Source organism: Arachis stenosperma, chromosome 3 (genome assembly GCF_014773155.1).
Source record: "Arachis stenosperma cultivar V10309 chromosome 3, arast.V10309.gnm1.PFL2, whole genome shotgun sequence".
NCBI classification, from domain to species: domain Eukaryota; kingdom Viridiplantae; phylum Streptophyta; class Magnoliopsida; order Fabales; family Fabaceae; genus Arachis; species Arachis stenosperma.
The window spans coordinates 32040764-32062726 of record NC_080379.1 but is presented as its reverse complement, the minus strand read 5'-3'; the positions used below and the strand labels follow the sequence as shown (position 1 = coordinate 32062726).

Genomic DNA, 21963 nt, shown 5'->3' with positions numbered 1-21963 from the left:
TGATGCGCCAATTTCAAATGCTGCCCTGCCCGCGCCAAGGGCAGGGCAGAGTTTCCATATTGCACGCCTCGGGTTCGAATCACGGAGGAAGCAAACACGCTAGTTATTTTCTTGGTTTCTTGGCACCATAGTCACCCTTAGTCCTTGGCTTCCTCATGGTCCCTTGTTCGAAACTTGTAGCTTGCATGGGTGTCATTTTCCCTTGAATTTCTTTCCTCATGGAGCCCGATCCTGCTCTCCACAAGGGCAGGGCAGAGTTTGCTTCTCTTGGCTCCAAGGCACCATTTTGTGCTCTGCCCTTGGAGTGGGCAGGGCAAGGTTGCCTTGTCTTGGTTTGGTCACTTAATGCTGCCCTCCTAGAGGGCATTCTGCCCTTGTGGAGGGCAAGGTTGCTTCCCCTATGAGTTGCGGCACGCTATTTCTTGATTCGGCCACGCTTTTCTTTTCTTGGCTACACTTTCTTAGGCCACGCTTTTCATTTTCTTTTCTTTTCTTCACCTACAATAAACCAAAACAACCACTCAAAGTATCACTAAATTCAAGAGGCTTATAAATCAATTAAAATTCAATTAAAATGAGCTCAAACCTCAATGATTAACATTAAATTCATGGTGGTTGCTTGATTTAAAGAAGTTATGCATTTTCACTCCAAATCACTAACTTAGGATGCAAGAAAGTGCATAAATGCTAACAAAACAAGTGAAATTAGCTTGAAAAATGGGTATATGATGACTTGTCATCAATAGACTTCCAAGTCTCTGACAACGTCGCTAATGTTTCGGGGATTACCTGAAACAGTAATTTGGGTCTGAACGTGAGGTCCAGACTCCTTCTGAGGTAGCGTCCGACTTGTGCTGGTGCCGCCAACCGAGTTTCTCGTGAGGAGGTGAGGGGTGATACCTATAAGAGACTCCGATGCTTAAGTTAGCAAGGGTTTTGAGCAGATTTTTTAGTAGATTGGAACTTGAATATACCTAAAGGGTGTTATTGTATTTATAGTAGAGTGGGTAACCACCTTTTAGAATAGTTCTACCTTTGTAAGTGGATAATCGTTCTCTTTATCTTGGGAGTTTGTTGAGATCTACCTTCTAGATAAGGTAGAGATAATAGAAGATATTTAGGGGATGTAGTTACTTATTTAAATAACAGAAAAGCTCTGCATACAAGCCATTAGGGCTTGTATGCTTTACAAGTTAATTAACGAATAAACTCCAAAAAAGCGATGCAAGGTCTACGTTCTTCTTCTTCTTCCTCTTCTTCTTCTTCTTCTTCTTCTTCTTCTTTTCTTTTGTTTCTTGCCTTCTCTTTCTTCTTCTTCTTCTTCCTGCACGTTCTTCTTCCTCTTCCTCTTCTTCTTCTTCTTCTTCTTCTTCTTCTTCTTTTCTTTCGTTTCTTACTTTCTCTTTCTCGTTCTTCTTCTTCTTGCACGTTCTTCTTCCTCTTCCTCTTCTTCTTATTTTCTTTCGTTTCTTGCCTTCTCTTTCTCCTTCTTCTTCTTCTTCTTGCTGTACGTTCTTCTTCCTTTTTCTGTTCTTCTTCTTCATTTACGTGCTTTTCTCTCTGTTTTCTTTCTTTGTTATTCTCGATTTCCATTGTTTTTTGACATCAAGCTCTGAAATCATTTTTGAAGAAGAAGAAGCAGCAGAAGATGAGGAGGAGAATGAGAAAGAGTTTTGAAATATGCATAAGGTGTACTTCAACGAATTTTGAGTGTATTTCTTAAATCCTTTGGGTGTATTTTTGTAATCCTTTGGGTGTATTTCTGTAATCATTTGGGTGTATTTCTATAATCGTTTAGGTGAATTCCTGTAACCGTTTGGGTGTATTTCTGTAATCCTTTGGGTGTATTTCTGTAATCGTTGGGGTGTATTTCTATAATTGTTTGGGTGTATTTCTAAAGTTCCATTATCTTCAAATTTGGCAAGAAAATTGTTTTCATGGAAGAAGAAGAAGAAGAGTCGTTCATAATACATGGTGAGTAGCGCGCTTTGGAAACAGGAAGTTTTTGAATTGCGTGCGTTTTATTTACTCTTGAATGTGGAAGTGTGTAATGCGTTAATTAAGTGTAATGCGTGTGTTTTATTGGACTTGTAAGACTTGTAAGCCAAAAAGACTTGTATGTGTAGTAGGCCTCTTTAAATAAATAAGGTTGAACTACCTGTGTTATGCGAATAGGTAGAATTGGCCACTTTTTTTGAGTGAACCTTTATCCTTATTAGACTTGACTTTATTTTTTGTTGGACAGGGTATGAACAGGTAGTTATTGATATATAAAATTATTTTGAATTTTTTAACCTTAAAACTACATACTAAATTTAAAAATATTTCTAAATTTTTAAAACAAAAAGAATAGGCATATATTTTTTAATTTACCAAAAAATAAAATATTTATACTTTCAAAAATTAATACATTTTCATAAAATAAAATATTTATACATTGTCAAAAGGTTTAATTATTTTTTAGTTTTTATATTTTACCAAATTTTTAGTTAAGTAATTAGAGTTTAAAAATTTATAATTAAAATTTTATACTAGATAAAAATTTATAATTAAATTTTTAATATTTATTTTTTAAAAAATAACAATAATTTTAAAATATTTATTCTTAAAATATTTTATAATTCATCTAATGTTAAATAAAAAATAATAAAAACTTATATTTCTTAAATTTTTTTAAAAAGTAGATAAAAATGATCTAATTAAAAATTTTAAATTAAATAAAAAGATCTTATTATAAAATTTTAAAATATAAAAATTTAATTAAAAAATTAATAGAAATTATAAAGCTGAACAAATTAATTAAATCGAAATCTAATGCAAGTTTGTAGAGATTCGATTAGGTAGGTGATCTGTAATCTCTGTGATTGTGACCTGTTACTTCCCCGCTTCAAAGATTTAGCAGCGCCACCCACATGTAACGCTGACAACCCAACGTGCATCCCACCGACTGAACCGTGTCGGTAACGCAACTGAACCACCATCAGCCTCCAGCCCTCCACGATACACAAAGCACAAGAAAGAAACATTCTGTGCATTAAAATAAGAGTTTTTATTAAGGAATCTCCTAAAAGCATTAGTAAAACGTATTATAAAAGAAATTCTTTTAACTTTAAATATTAATATGTTAAAAACAAAAAGTTTTTTAATTCTTTTAACTAAATATTTTGATGATAATTTTAATCTAACCTTTAAAATAAAAACAAAAAAATTGCTAACAAGTATTTGCTATTTTAAAAACACTAATTACAAATACCAGCTATAAAAAAAATTAATAAAAAATATAGATTAAATAAATAATTCATCCATTCATTTAATCAAAACCCCGTTAGGCCTTAACCCTTTCTTACCCCAAGTTCTTCGCCATCTTTCTTTCTCCGACTTCCATTCTCTTAAAACTTCCCCGTCTGGTATTACCATTTTAGAAAGAAACCCACACGGTACACGCGCACATACTCACTCTATCTTTTGGATCCTCCATTTTTGGTTGATTTTTTCGCGTTCTCACAATTCTTTCCGTTTCTTCTCAACTCACAACCCGATAACTGACGCAAACTCTTGCGCTTCCACCGCCACCGCGCACTTCTTTCCTTTCTTGCGATGGCGCCGCGTCTCTTCGCATGCTTCAGCAAGGGCGGCCGCAGGGACACTGGCGGAGACGTGGAGAGGCACGTGACGGCGGACCTCACGGCGGAGGAGCAGAAGCGCGGGGGACCAGTTGTGGTGGAGATGTTCTCGTCGCAGGGGTGCGCGACGTCGCCGGCGGCGGAGCTGGTGTTGTCGCGGCTGGGGAGAGGTGACTTCGGGCTGGAGGTGCCGGTGGTGGTTATGACGTTCCACGTGGACTATTGGGATTACATGGGCTGGAAGGACCCGTTTGGGTCCAGCCAGTGGACCGTTAGGCAGAAGGCTTACGTGGAAGCTCTTGGGCTTGATACCCTGCTCACGCCTCAGATTGTGGTTCAGGGAAAAGCTCACTGTGTTGGAAATGACGAGAATGCCCTCATTCATTGCATCACTTCTGCCCCTAGATTCCCTTCTCCTACGTTCCAGGTTAGCAGTCGTATCATTTATTTCTTAATCAACTGAAGATTGAAACATGAGAGAAGAATATGAGAGGATCCAAATCTAACTTCTACATGCTAGTCCTAATCCTTAAGAATGAGGTGCAAATATCTTTTTCCATGGGCATTTCTTTTGTGGTTTTGTCTATCGTGGGGAAAGAATTTTATGGTTCTTTAAATACCTATTGATAAGATTCTTAATTTGTGGTCAATATTGCAGCCGTACAGCATTTATGTATGTTTATAGTGTAGCCCAAAATATTTTCTAATAACAAACAAGTCCCTTATAGTTAAAACAATTTATTAATTTGTTGGCCTATATTCTTTGTTTATAGCAGCCATGTGCATTGTTATTCAAAGTACGAAAGAAAGGTTTTGTGAATGAATATTTTTTTGTTTAATGTTTTTTTAGTACAACTCCAATAAATATTTTCTTAATTTCTTTTGTTTTGTTATATTTATTTTCAAGTAATAATGAAACACTTAGAAAGAAACGAGTAAAAAAAAAATAAGTTAAAATTAGACATTATTTTATATTTTTTATTGATGGTTTGGATAACCTTTTTTACTAGTTAAAGAAAAATTATTTATTTTTTAAAATATAACTAGAAGAAAATATATATAGGAATTACATGACAAAATTGATCAAAATAATCCTTATATAAACCTTTCTTTTTTTATAATCTTAACATTTTTATATTTTTTAATTTTATTAATTTTTTTTAGTTATTCACGGTATCTTTTAATTTGACAAATTAATTACTACTCTGTCACGAATCTGAACTCTATTTAAGAGTTTATGTTTATCGTTGCCAATGAATAACTATATACATAAGACAAAATTCGAACTCTCAACACTTATTTAATCTCATTTTTTACACCTAAAAAAATACAATTATCTTCAACATTGGAATTCTAATAATAGAATATTTAAGGGATGAAAAACAATTTGACGACTACTAAGACATGCTATTTGTTGTTATATATTACATTTTTTTAACTATATTACAGAACCATATATTATGTTTTTAATTAAAATATATGACTTAAAATATTCGATTATATATTATTTTTATATTTATTTAATTTTTTATTTTATATTCACTCTTTTTTAAATTAATTATTTTTAATTATATAAAAAATAAATATTAAATTTTATTAAACATCTATAAATTAAAAAAGCAAATACTATATGATTAATAAAAGTATTTTTGTTTATTTTTATAAATGTTTAATAAAATTTAATATTTATTTTAATAATTTTGTACAATTAAAAAGATAATTAATTTAAAAAAAGTGAACATAAAATAATAATAAAATTAAATTAAATATAAAATAATATTTAATTAAATATTTTAGATTATATATTAATTAAGAATATAATATATGGTTATGAAATATAATTTAAAAACATAATATATAATAAAAAATAGTCTAATCTAGTGATACTTAAATTATTTTTTATCCCTCAAGTCTCTTTTTGAAACTCACATTTAAATATAACTAAAAAATAAAGAAAAAGATCTTTTTTTTGTCAATAATTTATTTTCGGGAAAAAATTATTAGAATATTTATTAACAAATAATTTATATCCATACGACGTTTAAATAAGTTTTATTTCAAAAGCACAGACACTGAGTAATAAAATGGAGTAAAATAATTAAACTAAAAGATTAAATATGAAAAAATATTTTAATTACAATACATAATTAAACATAGTATAAAGTCTTTAATCTGAAATCATGTTAAAATTAAATTAAAAATATATAAAATTTAAATTATTTTAAAAAGAAAGTAAAAAAATAATTATAAATTAAGTTTATATTATTTTATATAAACATACTTTTCATATACAGGTTTAATTTTTTTATATTTATATATAATTTTAATTTTAAATTATAAATATTAGTGTATCATTAGGCGCTAATGTGTCAAGTGATTCAATCTTTTATTATTAGGTGTGTATAAAAATAAATAAAAGCAACATTAGTTAGGATAATAAGTTATTTATAATTTAATTAAAATATTTTTAAGTTCAAGTTTTAAAAAAATATTTTTTATAAATTATATATAATAAATAATATTTTAAGAATGAAATTATTTTTAAACTCTTTTTAATTTTTATATCTCTATTATATTTTTAGTATAATTAATAATATTCAACAAAAATTATTTTAATATATATAATTTTTTTTTATTCTTAAAATTTTCTGAGTCCGTCACTGAATATAGCATAATAACCTTTCAACTTGAATAAAATTTAATTCAATTATAGAAAACACAATCATCTTGTATATAATATTTTAAAATAAAATGCATGTTTGCAAGTATTTAAATAAAAAAATTGTATTATATAATAAAATATTTTTTAATTTTAACAAAATATAAATATTGCTACGTGATATGATTTGGAGACTCTTACGGATGACAAAAAAAAATTTTCAGTTCAAGCATTTGTGTGGGGCATAGATTGTGGTTATGTGACAATAGAAGTTTATAATAAATTACCATATTAAAAATGAACCAACAAACTTCTTAAAATTTTATAAACTACCCTGGTTCTTAGAGGACCACATTATACTTTTCCCATAGTAGAACCAGCCTTCTTTTGTCCATGTTTTTTGTGTTATTTTCCGTTTTGTTCTTTTTTCTTGCCATTGTTCTTTCTCCTTTCTCTTGTTCTTTAGTTAGATGCCAAACGTATAAAGCTCATATATTATACCCTTATTGTAAGGCCCTAATAGGGTTTTTTTCTCAGTGTCACTCATCATGCCTGTTTATAGGTTCTACGGATCTAATGTTTAGTTAGCTTAATCAGCTAAGATGGAAAAGATATTTAACTTGAGAATGAAATCGAAAATGATTCAAAGTATATCCAAGTAAAGATTTTAGGTAATATTTATGTGTTTGTATTAATAGAAAAATATATTCATATATTTGTTGAAATGGAAGAAGCTTTGCAGCGGACTGGAGCATTTTCCTTAATGAAACTTTTTTTATGATAATTGTTTCTCAGTTTAATAGGAAAAATTAACAATGTTTTAATAAAATCAACTGCTCATAGTTACTATTCCCAGCCAGATTTTGACGGAAGATTTGCTTGGGCAAAAACCATTGGTTGAAATATTGTTGATGGTTTGACTATGCCAGTGAATAAGATCAAAATTTTCATGTCATAATGATTGGAAATTTAAAGATTTCACTGGAGAGGAAATGTCCTAATAGTGTTTTTTCTTTTTTATTTTTAATAATGCTCTCTTAAATCAACACCAGCTCCAAAAGGGAAAATAGAATAACAAATGTACCTTAAGAGCCACTGTATCACTTTGGCCAAAAAGTAAAGTAGAAGGCTTTCTGTTAGGTGATAGATCCTAAACGATGTTGACTTATGTGATTTTCGATTACAGTTCCTTTATCTCATCTCCCACCGAGTGGTCTCAATTTGCTTACCTAATAAGTAATAATGCCATAGTATCCATGCATGGTTGAGGAAGTTATGTTGTATTTTTCAACACCACCTTCCATGTGTAATAGGAATTATATCAAAGGCATTAATTGTAAGTTGTGTTGTTTGTACTCCCTATTCGTTGCACAGCATTGATTCACACTCCTCTACCATGATTTGTCGGACCTATATGAAACTGGTTTCACACATTATTTAGTTATGGTAGAAAACGAATTTGACTCTGTTTGAAAAGATATTATGAATATCATTTCTCTAATTATCTTCTGTGAAACTAACCCCATAGCCGAAAAACTTCATAGTTGAGATGTCACAGCATTTGCTCTATAGCATTGAGTGATTCTTTGTAAATGCACTCCAATCCAACTAATTGCGACAAAGACAAGCTATGTCAATGACAGATTACAAACAGTTAGCCTAGAATATCTTAGTATAAGAAGGAAAAAAAATGCAAGCTGCTTTCTTGTTCACTATTTTGTTTTATTGTTAATTAATCAAGATTGCTTGTTATATCAGGCTAGTTTCACGAGGCCTACACCAGATTCATTGCAAGTGTCTCTAAAAGGAACACTGAGGACCAAGGTGGATAATCAAGGTGCCAATGTGATGGTAGCTTTATATGAAAGTGGTTTGGTCACGGACTGTCCGAGAGGGGAGAACAAAGGGCGTGTTCTATCAAATGACTACGTTGTTAGAAGACTCGAGAAGCTCTGCACCGTCAAAGACATATCCGTGAAAAAGACGGTTTCTGGAACTGTTAATTTTCCGTTGTGGGAAGGATTCAACGGCAGCAAATGTGGTCTTGCTGTTTTTGTACAGAGCAGGTCTTACCAGATTTTTGGTTCACAAAGTTTTCGGCTGCCGGATGATATATGATGCTGACGTTGATGCATTAGTTCTGTTTATTACTATACATTGATTGTTTGGTAGGCTACATATATGTGTAAATAGTGTGTTCCAGTTGTAGGCTACATATTTTGTTGGTTTATTTCCTTAAACTTTGTCATTCCTTGTGATTGATTCTTTAGTTAGGAGATTGAGAGAGAAATTCAGAGTTGTTCTCCCATTTTTTTTTTATTGTTATAACTGGATCTAATATCGAATTCTACGAGTTGCTTTTCCGTCTGATGGTTGCTTTTTTGTGTGTCGAGAATCTATCATCAATGTCTAGTCTGGTATGTGGTTATTCAACAATTTCATATTTAAAAGTAAGATGAGGGTGGCTGAGGCATGTGTTCTAGTGGCAAAGATGTTTGTCTCAAATGAAGCCACACCAGATTCGAATTCTAGTGTAGTTGCTAGGTTAGTGTGTGAGTGTGTTGTATGACCCAAAAAAAAAAAAAAGTAACATGAGTTCTGAGTTGGCATATACAATTTTAAGAATATTGTTGAATCTAAAATGGTTCAAGTTGTGAGCCATAACTCAGATTAAAGTTGGCAAATACAATTTTATGAAAAATCGACAATGAGATCATAAAGAACATAAAGAACCTATAATATAAAATTTTACTCCTAGTCTTATGGTCCTTTATATAACTAGCAAAAATTCCATTTATATCCTAATTAAATCAACTTCTGTACATCGACCCTTTTCTCTCCTCCCTCTACTTCATTTTCTACTTGAAAAATTAAAATTGGTAGTTTAAACCAAAAAATAATTGGTGACCCCAAAAAAGTTGAAAACCATGCTTAGATGTTAAATTGCGGTGAGTATAGCAAGACTAATCTAACTTAAGCGATTGAATGGCATCGGTATATTTAAATGTGTCAGCTGCACCAAACTTGCGTCGCTGTTCGGAGTTTTCTGATGAAGAGTCATCGGTGGTGCTAAATTCTTCTTCTCCTTGGCTTGTAGCGGGTGTGGAGGAGGAGGAGGGATCATGCATACTTTTACATTGGCATGATGAGGTGGCAAGCATCGTCACTTGTCCATGGTGAGATATTTCAACAACTACTCTGCCATCATCATCTTTAGGGATGGGTTGTTTCCATGGCTCTCCATCAATCCTCATGAATGTGAAGTCAGCTTCACCCTTATGAAACTCGAAACGGATTCTACTCGTCTATGTCATCAAAGAAGGAAGGAAGGAAGGAAGAAAGAGTGAGAATTAAAGAAACCATACATTACCATTTCTTCAAGCACAAAAAATGTCAGAAATTAAAAGAATACTAGAGAACCGAAACAGCTTTACAGTGGAACATATATATATATATTTTTTTTCCTTTTAGGCTGCATCTGGATGCTGTATGTGAGACAGGAATACAAAAGACATAATTCGTTTGGTTGGGGTGACAGAGATTTAGAGATGCAATTTTTCTATCTCAAAGACAAAGACAAGAATTTTTGTCTGTCTCTGTCTTTGTCTCGTGTGTATTTCTATCCTAGAAACATTATCCAAACGCAGCCTTTTAATTCCTGATCGACTTCCCTATGGTAGGAGAATAGTTATGGTTTGAGTTTCAAGCTTTTGGAAAGGATGAAAAAAAATGAAAATTATTCCGGAAACCAATGCCTCGTACCTGTGCCAAACGAGTCCCATGCCCCTTTGGTGCAAGCAAAAGAAGACCATGCCATGCGTCTCTAAAACCAACCACCTCAAATAAGCCATCATCCACATAAGGATTAGTAAGGTCCCTCTGCAAGATAAAAGAATACAATGATCCAGTCAGTGTCTAGTTCTGCGCAGTTCTTTGATGAAAATTTGTAGTGAAAGATACAAATTGGATGCAGAATTCATCAGAGATGGACAACATTTGGGACTTACGTTAATTGATTTCTTTCTGTTTGGTGTCCCCCAAGGATTTAGTCCACCAGCAAAACTGGGCAAGTTGAGGCAAACTATTGACCTTGTGCTGCAAATAGAAAGTCAAGCTCTTACATTAAATTGGTTTTCAAAATTAAAAATAGGGAATATATTTATATGCATAATAATGTATATAATAAACAGAATCGACAGATTTATTTCCTTCCAAAGTCCAAACACATAATTCGCCAAATTCTACCAGTTGCAATAGCTGAATAAGGCAAATTTGCAGATTTAAGGCTAGTTATTCTAGCAATATGCTGAAGTTTCATGTATAAATTCTGAAACGGATCTTCGGTGGGAAATGAAAACATTTAAGTTGATTTTAGAGTTCACCAAGGATCGAACCATTGACCTTTCAGATTTAGAACTCTAATATCATGTCATGAATCCACTCATCCCAAAAGCATAACCTGACAGGACAATGTAACACTAATGGTCATATCTTTAATACTTCCTAAACCTCAATTGTACACATTGTACGTTTAGACTATTGGCTCCCTATACTTTCTCTAAACAAAATTATTCAGAACAGGGCACTCAAAAAAGATTTTCCGGTATCAAAATATGGGGTGTCCACTGTCTTCTGAAGTACCACTACCTACCATTATTCGCATACAATACATCTATTGAATCAGTTCAAGTGCAACATATTTCAAAACGAAAAAAGTATAGAAAATCAATTTTTAATTAGCCAATATTAGCTATTTTTTTTTTGTAAAATTAGATTTTTAATTCTGATTTTTTGAAGGTTTTAGGGTTTAGGGTTAGGATTTAGAATTTAAAATGAAAAAATAATTTAAAAGATTGATTGATATTTGTTGAAAAACATTACTTTTGAGATAATCCATGAATCTAATTTTAGAACTCTGTTACCTTTGTGGTATATTTAGATCTTCCCACTGACCATGCTTTTTCATTATCTTAACCGTTGCCAGCTGAGCAATTTTCCTGAATTAAAGATTCCAAATTAGACCACAGTGATATAAGGCAAATTATAAAACTAAAATAGAACAAAGTTGCAAAAACAAGAAGTGTCCAACAGAAACTATCACCCCAAAACACAATGATATCTGGAACTGGAAGCTATGCCAGTCACAATTTACTATCAAAGAATCCAAACTACTTGGCTAAATTTGAGTTAATATTCAAAATTTAGCATATCATCACCAATGTTTTATGCTAGACTATATTAGTGTAGATATGTTAATCTGGTACAACAACAAATTTAGCATAAAGCATGAGATCAACGAAAGTTTCAAATATCAAATACTCTCTGCATTTCAATTGCAATGGTTGAGGACTGCAAGTAGGTATTAACCAAATTTAGTAAAAAATCTACTAGTATATAGTTGGATATTATTGTGATAAATAAATTGTACTTATTTTTTTCTAATGAACTAAGTTATAATAACTGGTGATTATTTAAATACCAACCACGCCGAAGATTTCAGAGGAGCGAAGAACCATCCTTGTGTACAACCAAGCCTCAAATAGCAACTCTGGTTACAAAATGAAAAGTAACATAGAGTAAAACATAAGTCGTATAGCATGAAAAGAATCAAACCATATATGAAGTTTATAAAATAAAGAACTTGACATATTATCAAGTCACTTGTTAATTGAAATATGTCTTGAATGAATAAATTCCAGTAATTTTATCCAAAATAGACGTTGCATTAAACATATGAACTAAGCACTCTAAAGAAACTTAATATGACATATGCTGTTTATTAATGTCACGTAAGAATAGTGTGAGAGAATAGGGAGATGCATCCCAACCACAAGAAATTCATCTAATGATGTACTGGTTTGTGAACTAAACCAAGCAATTGACATATTATACTGTCTTCAACGAATAAATTCTAGAAATTTATCTAAACTAGACGTTACAGTAAACAATAAGAACTAAAACTTAAGGCACAGGTAACATGTGCTTAACCAATTTGAAAGAAAAAAAATGGCAAGAAACTTGTCAGATCAAACAAATAGAAACAAAAATGTTGTGCTTGATTAACTTGAACACTCTTATGTTACATGTGAGTAACTAGGTACCTGATTATATAACTGATGTTTGAACCTTTCAGGATGCAACTTCCTTTCAGAATGAAATTTATATGATACTTGAGCATCCATTCCTGCATGGAACACACACATTAAAAGGAATACTTGCTGCTTACAGCCTTACACTAACCTAATATCCTAGATCTCATCTTTTCCCAAGGAATACCCTATTGGCTAAGCAACTTTGGCCACTTAGAATTACTTTCAATGTACACTTATCGAAATTTCAGAAATGCAATTGTGGCCAACACATTTAAACAAAATTATAAGATAAGTTTGATTTTCTTACCAATGCTAAAATAATTCCAAAATCCCCCACGGTAAGTGTGATAACCCTCCTGAGAAAATAACGAGTGACAAATATGCATCAAAGGGATGGTGGTGGACTTGTTTAGGAAAAGAGAATAACAAGAAATAGCAAGCAAGAAATGCAAAAGAGTAAAGTGAAGTCTGATTTACAGTTCAAGCCTTCCAAGACCCTAACACCCAACATACCCAAACAGAAACAGAAGAGCTTCAATAAACAGAGAGGGGTCAAAAAATTCCAATCACCAAAATTATTATTACTTCCTGAAAAACGTCTAAAATGTCTTCCTTAAACGATTTTGCAGTGTATAAATCAGGGACAAGAGTTCTTCAATGGAGAAACAGAGGACATATTCGAAAGAGAGAAGATATTTCAACAGTGAAGCACTTTTGAAAAACAGAACAAGTTGTCTCATTTATAATAGCACTATTCTATTGCTATGGACAACCTCTCAAGAATCTTATATTTTTCTATATTTCCTTCATGGAATTTCCAATTGTATAATGACAATAAATTCTTGAACTTAGAAGTTTAATGCTCTGCACATGATTTTTCAATGAAAAAAAAAAAGTGAAGGACAAAGGACTGACCAAGTTTAGTTTATCTGTTGGAGAGACAGGATGACATGGATGCATAGCATGCGGCAGCTCAACAGGCGCAATATGCTCGCAAGAACCTTCTTTTGGAGTCTTCATTCTCATTATAACATGCCAGCTGAAAATCATTTTGACCACTTAGAAATAAACTAAAAAAAAACAAAAAAAAAAAAACACCAAAGGAGAAAAATATCAATAGGAAAATAATTAACATAAGATTCCAGTTATATTAAATTCTGTCATTGTACAGGCGGATCAGACTCCCATTATTCTTTTTGATTTCTTACTACTGAAAATTGCGACTTTGATAGCCATATCATTTTTTGGACTCTTGAAGTCAAGTTGAACAGTTGTTAACAATGAAGTCAAATAATTGTGCATTTATGTGAAAGGTGTCACTACAATTGGAAACTCAAACAAGTAGGGGAAATACCTGTCTATTTTCAGTTCCTTTGCATCTTTTACTTGATTCAGGAATGACATAACAGCTTCTTTGTCAGTACCAGGATTTTTCCTTCCCTGAACGTACAATAAATCACACTAAACTTATGTCCCAATTCCATCACAGAGTAAAGTCAAAAGTGGGAAATTACTCTTAGATATGAGTTGATTAATATATCAATCTTGTAAGTCAGGCATTATATATATGACCGCAACCATGAAGAATCTGGTGTCCAAGAAAAAAACTTGGACAACCATAAAACTTTTTACAAAATGAAAATTGATCCTAGTCTTCATAGTAAGGTAACAAAATGCTCTATGATTTTATATCCAGATGAGGAAAAATTAAAAACAAAGACCATCAGAAAAATCCATCGAGTTATCACCAAATTAGTAGATTTTAGCAGATTGAGAAAATAGGAAATTACCCATCCAAATGAAAAGGGGATATTGTTTCCGGTTCCCAATGGCACTGTTGCAACTGGTGGTGGCCGATGCAACTTAAGATCGGCGACAACTCCGATAATCCAGCTCGCCGTACCATCTCCACCTGCAACCTGATTGCTATGAATACGTTAGAGATAAGGAGTAATTGAATGTTATTAGACACAAAGATCACTAGAGCATGCTAAAAATAGAAAGTACATTTATCAACGTACAATTATTCTCAATCTTTCTTGAATTTCAGCAGCAAAAGTATCTCCATTGTGCTTTAACTTTTCTAACTTGGAATAAATCCGATGCAGCACCATATCGGGAGCATTTGATCCCAAATCAAAAACCTTGAAAAATACAGAATCACCTAAATCAATATCAATATAACCAAAGATAATGTGAAAAGTTGTAGCTCAAACAGCATGTCAAATTTAAGTCAACAATTTCAAATACATTGCAACCCGCGGCAACCACAAAATAAATGTACCTACCTGATTTTTGTTGAGGAGGGAATTATAGGTAGTAAGAAGCTCGCCACCAAGCTGACCACCACTTTTGGAGTTTATGAAAACTATCAAAGGGCATTCTGGTATGTAATAATCATTGTGAATCTTTGCTCCGGGGACGAGTATGTAATCCGGAATGGCAAAATCCTTCATTCCTCCAATGTTATTCTTGTAAGCCATCAATGTTTTACACCTGAGTAATTTCATCACACAAGATAATATGTATCAATAATCGAAATCAATATTTCCTATCAACCTTTTAGGCCAAAAGTACAACTGTTCAAATTAATTAAAAAAGAAATAAGTTCATGAAAAACTTAACGTTTAAGTCTAAAAGTGTCCAACTCTAAATAATTCTAATAAGGAGAGGATGGATGCATACTTCGAAAAAGAAAATAACTTAGCGGAAGAAAAAGACTTTCGGACACTGAAGTCTTCGTATTTGCGCTTAGATAGTTCAATTTAGTTGAAGTTGATAAACACAACAGACAATTTTTCTTTTATCTTTTTCAGCAACGAGGATTGGTGCATTGCTTCGTGTCTTAAGCTAAAGATCAAAAAGAGAAAGAAGAAAGTTCCTTTACTGAATCGAACCACTACCTCCTAACCAACAGAAAAAATAAAAAAAAAAAGGCTCACGCGTCTTAACTCTGTCCCTTTGCTCTTTTAACCAACTTGGCGAAAATTCAACAAAGGAACACCGAAATGTCAAGCATTTTATTTGTTAAAAGTTACAACCGACACCAAAACCATCATGCAAATTACGTAATCGCAGTTATTCTAATCGATATGATTCCGCCAAAAATAAAAAGTGAAAGATAAATAAATAAACAAATAAGTTGCAGTTTACTTTTTATTTGTTTAGTTTGCATCAGCCACAGAGGTCTTTGCTGCGATAGTTCAAACAGGTATCGCAGAAAGTGAGACTTAGTTGTAACGAAAAGAGAATCAGATGAATTAGAAAAAAGAGAAGATGCTTTACCCAAACTTGATTTTTTGCTTCTGTAGAGAGAGATATTCAATATCCGACCAATGATCCACGCTAAAATATAGTGTTCTAGTGAATTAGCCCAGAAGTAACTGTAGATTCCTTCTTCTGGTAGAGCAATGCAATCAGCAAGCAGGGAAAAGAGAATTTATTTAAACCAAAAACTGTTTAGCTTTTTGCTCCTTTCGTTTGCCTTTCCTTCTTTGGTTCGAAATGAGTTTTGGAAGCTGATTTAGATTTTAAAAATTAGAAATATGTTTTAAAGATAGTTTTTTAACCTTTTCGTCTTGGTAAAGGGACCCACTGAATATGGAGGGAAAAAAAGAGAATAGATTAAATCGATGACCTGGAGTATTATGCCACGTCAGCAGAGTTTTCATATCAGAAAGACCGAAACTGTGAAGAGCAATCCCGGTGGTTTTGGGTGGAGTTTCTGACGAAATAGAGTAGAAAATTAGAAATTAAATACATAATATTGTTTATGATAAATAATAATATAACAAGAAAATGTTAAGAATATTAACTTGTTTTTCTAATTATTTTTTAATTTGTATATAGAAAATGTTAAATTTTTACTTTTTGATGTTTTAAAAAAATAATAGATAACTTTAATTTTTTATTTTTAAATATTAAAATAGTGATATTTTATTAATATTTAAATAAATTTAATTATTTCAAAATGTTATTTATTATTTTTATTAATTTAAAATTATATTTAATCATAAAGTACAAATATATTATGTAATACTTCTAATTTTATTATTTCTGCATAGTATTTTAACAATTTGACACATATTGAGTTGTATGTTCTACAGTCCAACAACATAATTCATAAAAATTAATAATGTGAAAATTTCAGTAAAAAAATCAGATATTATGAATATAGATTGATTGTATTCTCACTTTTTTAATTTTAAAATGGAGGTAAGAAAATTTATTGAAAAGTATGGTGTTTAACATCATTGTAATAGCTATAATAATATATATCTGTTAAGTGTAGGGATTTCATATAAGTTTTTAGTTGATGCTGATGATTTTTTACTTTTAACAACGTGTGACATCATCAAAGGTTTAATAGATAATTATTTAGCTTGTATTGGAGTTGCTAATTGGTCAAGAGGTTAACCATAATCTTCCTTTTTTACTTTGCAAAAATTCTCTTGTTAAAAAATCAGGTAATGCATTTGATTCTCCTTTAATATGTTCAATAGAAAAATCAAAACATGATAATATAGCTTGCCATCTAGCAAATATTTGTTTAGAAACTAAATTCTTAACATCATTCTTTAATATATTAGGAGCTGCTTTGCAATCAGTTATGAGTAAAAAGGTTTTATTGAACAAGTCTTCCTGAAAACATGAAACACATCAAACAATGGCTAATATTTTTTTTAATAGTAGCATAATTTTTCTGGGCTGAATTTCATACAGCCGAATGATATTTAACTATTTGTTCTTTTGAGCAGTTTGGAAGGACTTGTTTAAGTATTTCTCTATACCCTAATTCTGAAGCATCTGTTTCTACGATTAGACTTGCCTTAGGGCAAACAAGGAATTTTTTTTATTAAATATTTAATTTTTTGAACTATTTTAGCATGTCTTCTGTCCAAAGAGGAGGATGTTTTCTTAGCCTTTTATACAAAAGTTCACATAAAATTCTTATTCCTGGTAAAAATTCGGCTACATAATTAAGACATCCTAAAAATCTTTGTAATTATTTTTTGTCAATAATTTCATTTGAAAATTTTTATGCAAATTCAACAGATCTCTTAATCGGAGTAATTGTTCCTTGAAAAATTTCATATCCTAGAAACCTTATTTTTGTTATAAATATGTTCATTTTCTTTTCAGATAGGACAAGACCATTTTTCTTTTATAATGTTAATAAATTTTTCTAGGTGCTGAATATGCTGGTTTATTCCTTTAAAGTATACAAGAACATCGTCTAAGTAGACTATGGTAAAATCTATACATGCATAAAAAATATTATTCATAACTTCTTGAAATTTACTTGGTACATTTTTTAATTCTTGAGGCATTATATTCATTCATAATGTCCAAAGGATAATATAAAAGCTGTTTTATATCGATCTTCTTCTTTTATTGAGATTTGGTAGTATCCGAATTTTAAATCAAATTTAGAGAATATAGTAGCCTTACTTAGTCTTTTAATTAAGTCATTATTATTTGGTAAGGGATATCTTATCCATTTTAAGGCTTTATTTAAAGGCTTATAATTAATTACTAACCTTGGAGCTCCTCTTTCGATTTCTGAAGTTTTCATTACATAGAATCCTATGCAACTCCAAAGATATTTTGATGGTCTAATTAGTCCTTTATCTAAGTATTTCTGAATTTTTTTTATAATATGTCAATAATTCTTTGTTCATTTGTATTGGTTTGACTTTAGTGGAGATATCTTTTTCATTAAAGTCATCTTCACAGGGTAGAGATGTTTCATGTAATTTTCTATAATGAAAAATTTTTGGGTTTAAGCTGCACAAGTCTGTTTTTTATCCTATCTTCTATCTCTTTTATTAGCGTCTGAATTTTTTGACTTTCTAATTGTTGTTCTATTTTCTTATATATAATTTCTTGGTTCATGAAACTAACTTGTTTCTTTTTTTTCTTTCTATTATATTGATTTGTGAAGTAGCCATTTGTTGTAGTAAATTTAGTTCCTTCCTTTTTTGTTTTTGTATAAATTTGAATAGAATAGGTTGGTTTTGTATACAATAGGTGATTACACCATCTGCATCTACCGTAAAAGGGTATAATAGTAGAGTAAAGGAATTTCCTAATATAACTTGTTGAGATATTCTTTTTGCTAGAAAAAAGGTAGTTGAAAAGTATACATTTTTCTTACAAATTTTTGCTTTATAAATCTTATAGTTTATAGTCATTTTGTCATTTTCTGCTTTGACAATAGTTTCAGTTATTTTTTCATAGTACTTAGTAGGTATTAATCCTTTTTTATAGAATTTACATATACCCTGAGTCTATCATAGCTATAAACTCAAATTTCTTTATTCCAGTTATTATGACTATAGGTGTATACCATTTTTGGTTAAATAATAATGATAATTCATTAATATAATTAATTGGATTTTAATTTCTTCTTCTTCTATTGATTGTAATTTTTCTTTTTCTTTTTGTAATCTTAGTATGTTTTTGTCTTCTAATTTTAGTACTCTATAATTAAGAGATATATTTTGTTGTTTCAATTTAAAAATTTTGGATTTTAACATTTTTATCTCTTCTTGTAAATGTTTTAAAGAAGCTTTTTCTTTAAGTGTTCTAAATTTATTATATATTTTCTTAATTTCTACTGACCTTATTTCTTCTTTAAATTTTTCTTCTTTTCTAATCAGATCATTTAATTAAAATAAAAATTCATCTTTTAAGGGAGAATCTCCTAATTTATCTATTATAGAAATTAAAGTGTTTGTTTGTTCTCTAGTTAAGGTATTGATTGACTTTTGAGTTCTCGTAATTACATTTAAAAATTTTACACAACTATCATAGTTACATATTTTTGGTCCTAGACACGAATCTTTTTCTATTTCAGAAGACTCTGAAGAAGATGGTATATTTAATTGTTGTATAAAATTTTTTGAATCATCAGAAGAATATTCTTTTTCTATTTCGCTTTCTGATTCATTGTCGATTAATATAGCCACTAAAGTTTTTCTTACTTCTTCATTACTAATTTTATTTATTTTTTCTTCTGTTTTGCAGTTATTGGCATAATGACCTGATTTTTTACACTTTCAACAAACTATTTGTTTCTTATTACTTTTCTTTTGATTATTCCACTTTTGTTTTTTTCTGTAATTTTCTTTTGGTTTATTTCCTGTTGTGTAAGATTCCTTCGATTGATACCTATACCTATTCCCAAAAGTTTTTGTATTTTTTTTAATGACTCTATTTTGATTGCTAGATGCTTTTTCAGTTGTAATGTCATATTGTTGACAAAAGTTTTCTAATTTTCATTTATTACTCATATTTTCTTTTCGCATTTTCTCTTTTAATTTAGTGTCAGTACATATTTCTATTCCGATTTGTACTACTATATTATGTATTTGGCCAAAAGTTAGGCCTTCATATGGTATTTGAGTACCGAATAAAGATTGTAGTTTTTGTAAAACCTTTTTTAAAAAGAGTTTAGGTAGGGCAGCTATGAATCTTTCTTTTCAAAAAGGGATCGCTGCATCATCTCTCCTCATAACTTTAGAAATAAAAATATCTTTATACCATCGATAGTCAAACATTGTAGGGCATCGTAAGTTTATTAGTTGGGTTCCTATTCTGTCTTTAAAAATATTTGGGTCTCCTAGAAAGTTTTTTATAATTATAAAAATTAAGGTTGCTGTGGCGTCTTGTGATTGGTCTTTTGGTTTTATATTACTTAGGATTAATTCTCTTTCTGGTATAGTTAAAAAGTTATCCCACCATCCTTTTAATTGCCCCGTAAACCCTTGTGTGATCATGACTGCTACTTCTCTATCAGTAGCTCGTTTTGTCTTATAAACAGTTGCTGCCATAGTTATACTACACATTAGATCTAAAATGACTTGTTCACTTAACCCATCTAAATTCCATTCAACTAATTCGGATCCAGTAAAACTATTTTGTACTAGCTGTGTTCTTTCTTCAAGGCTTACGTCAGTCGGAGTTGGTCTTGGATAATAATTTCTTAGTTTTGGATAATAGTTATAATACTGATTCTTATGTGTCATTTTGTTAATTTCTATTGTATTAACAGTTATTTTTTCTAAACTTATGGACTTAAGTTTTTCTTTTAACTCGCCAATGTCTGCTTCTACATTTGTTCTAAAGTTTAATTACATTAGGACTTTGAAACTTATATATAAGTTTTTCTATGGGTTTAAATTGTTTATATTTATGTTCAATTCGTTCTAACTGGTTTTTCATAATATCTAGGATTGTGTTGGTGTAGTTAAGTTGTTGATGTACCTTTTTAATATATCTTTTGTCTACATTTTCTTCTATTCTATTATCTTTATACGGAGTGGCTTCTAGTTTTAAATTATGTGCTACTTATAGTTTTATAATTTTTTTTGGTGGATATTAAAATTTTACGGTTTGTTCTGTACTAATTTTTCAAGTAGTAATTATTTTAGTTAAAGGATAAAATTCTTTTTTAAAATCACGAAAGTAAATTTTTGTCCTGTATTTTTTATCATTAATATGGTATTCTCTTTTGTTGAAGTTAGGGGCTATAGAGAGGAGTAGTGGGTCCTTGTCCTCGTTGGAGGCCTGCGATCGTAAGAGGTGTGGCGCCAGTTGTTATCGGGTTGGAAGGTGTGCTAATCGTGGGTAAAAACAAGACCGCTCATAACTACTGGTGGTAATTATGATAGTGTTTTGAGTGTATCAATTAATTGGCCATGAGAGGCTCTTTTGTCTTTAGACGTGTTAACAATAGGGCCACTCAAAATTAGAAGGGAATTCTAATTGGTTCCCTCCACATGAGGACTGTTGGGAAACGATTGTGCAAAAATCAATTTATTTAGTTTTGAAAAGATAATTTGTCACTTTAATATGAAAGAAAAATGTGTAAATTATGTTGGTGAATGACTTAATGTGTGGTAACAACGAAAAAATTATCTCACATTAATCTCCGTTAACTTTTAATTACACGCAGGGACGGACTTACATTAAAAGAGAAGGGGACATTTATTCTCACAGAGTTTTAAAAAAAACTAATATCTATATATAGTCTTTTATTATATTATATTTATCTAAATAAAATATAAATAATTTTTTTATATTTTATGTTACAAAAAATATTTTGTTAAATTTAACATTTAATAATAATTATATTATTAAATTTAATTTAATATAAAAATAAAAAATAAAAAATAAAAAATAAATAAATTCAAAAAATAGTGATAATTAATTTTATTATATTAGTTAATTAGTTGATAATTAAATTAAAATTTAGTTTTCTAATTAAATACAATTTAAATTATTAGTGATTTTTTAAAAAATATTTAACATAAAAAAATATATTATCAATATATTAATATACTCTATTAATATTTATTATTATAATGGTCTTGATTATAGTAATTAATTTGGATAAAAGATTTATGTATACCATAAAAATTATAATAAATAGATTTTATAATTAAATACGAGATAATAAAAAATAAAATAATTGTTTAAGAATATATATAGAAAAATAATATTTAGTCTTGTTAAAAATAAAAAAGTCATTATAAATTATTTTTTTATTATTTTAAATATTATACTGAGTGAAATTATTTTTTTA

At 30.3% G+C, this 21963-nt stretch overlaps 2 protein-coding genes across 4 annotated transcripts; one reads left to right on the top strand and one right to left on the bottom strand.

Moving 5' to 3' along the window:
* The first annotated feature begins 3304 nt into the window (after positions 1-3304).
* Positions 3305-8645, top strand: LOC130967763 (uncharacterized). The gene is made up of 2 exons (XM_057892766.1): positions 3305-4050; positions 8041-8645. The coding sequence occupies exons 1-2, from the start codon at positions 3598-3600 to the stop codon at positions 8398-8400; spliced, it is 813 nt and encodes a 270-aa protein (XP_057748749.1). The 5' UTR covers positions 3305-3597; the 3' UTR covers positions 8401-8645.
* Positions 8646-9021: 376 nt separating this feature from the next.
* On the bottom strand, positions 9022-15885 carry LOC130969927 (diacylglycerol kinase 1-like). 3 transcript variants are annotated; one of them, XM_057895849.1, is made up of 13 exons: positions 15660-15885; positions 14663-14870; positions 14396-14518; positions 14165-14293; positions 13729-13814; positions 13290-13413; positions 12682-12730; positions 12384-12466; positions 11766-11830; positions 11205-11279; positions 10290-10377; positions 10045-10161; positions 9022-9587 (listed from the first exon to the last, which is right to left on the bottom strand). In XM_057895849.1, exons 2-13 carry the CDS (start codon positions 14855-14857, stop codon positions 9246-9248), a joined length of 1476 nt encoding a protein of 491 aa, XP_057751832.1. In that variant the 5' UTR covers positions 14858-14870; positions 15660-15885; the 3' UTR covers positions 9022-9245. The 3 variants fall into 3 exon arrangements, with proteins under 3 accessions (XP_057751832.1, XP_057751833.1, XP_057751831.1); XM_057895850.1 differs by lacking the exon at positions 15660-15885 and adding an exon at positions 15060-15205; XM_057895848.1 differs by lacking the exon at positions 15660-15885 and having other exon boundaries at positions 14663-14976.
* Between the last annotated feature and the right edge of the window lie 6078 nt (positions 15886-21963).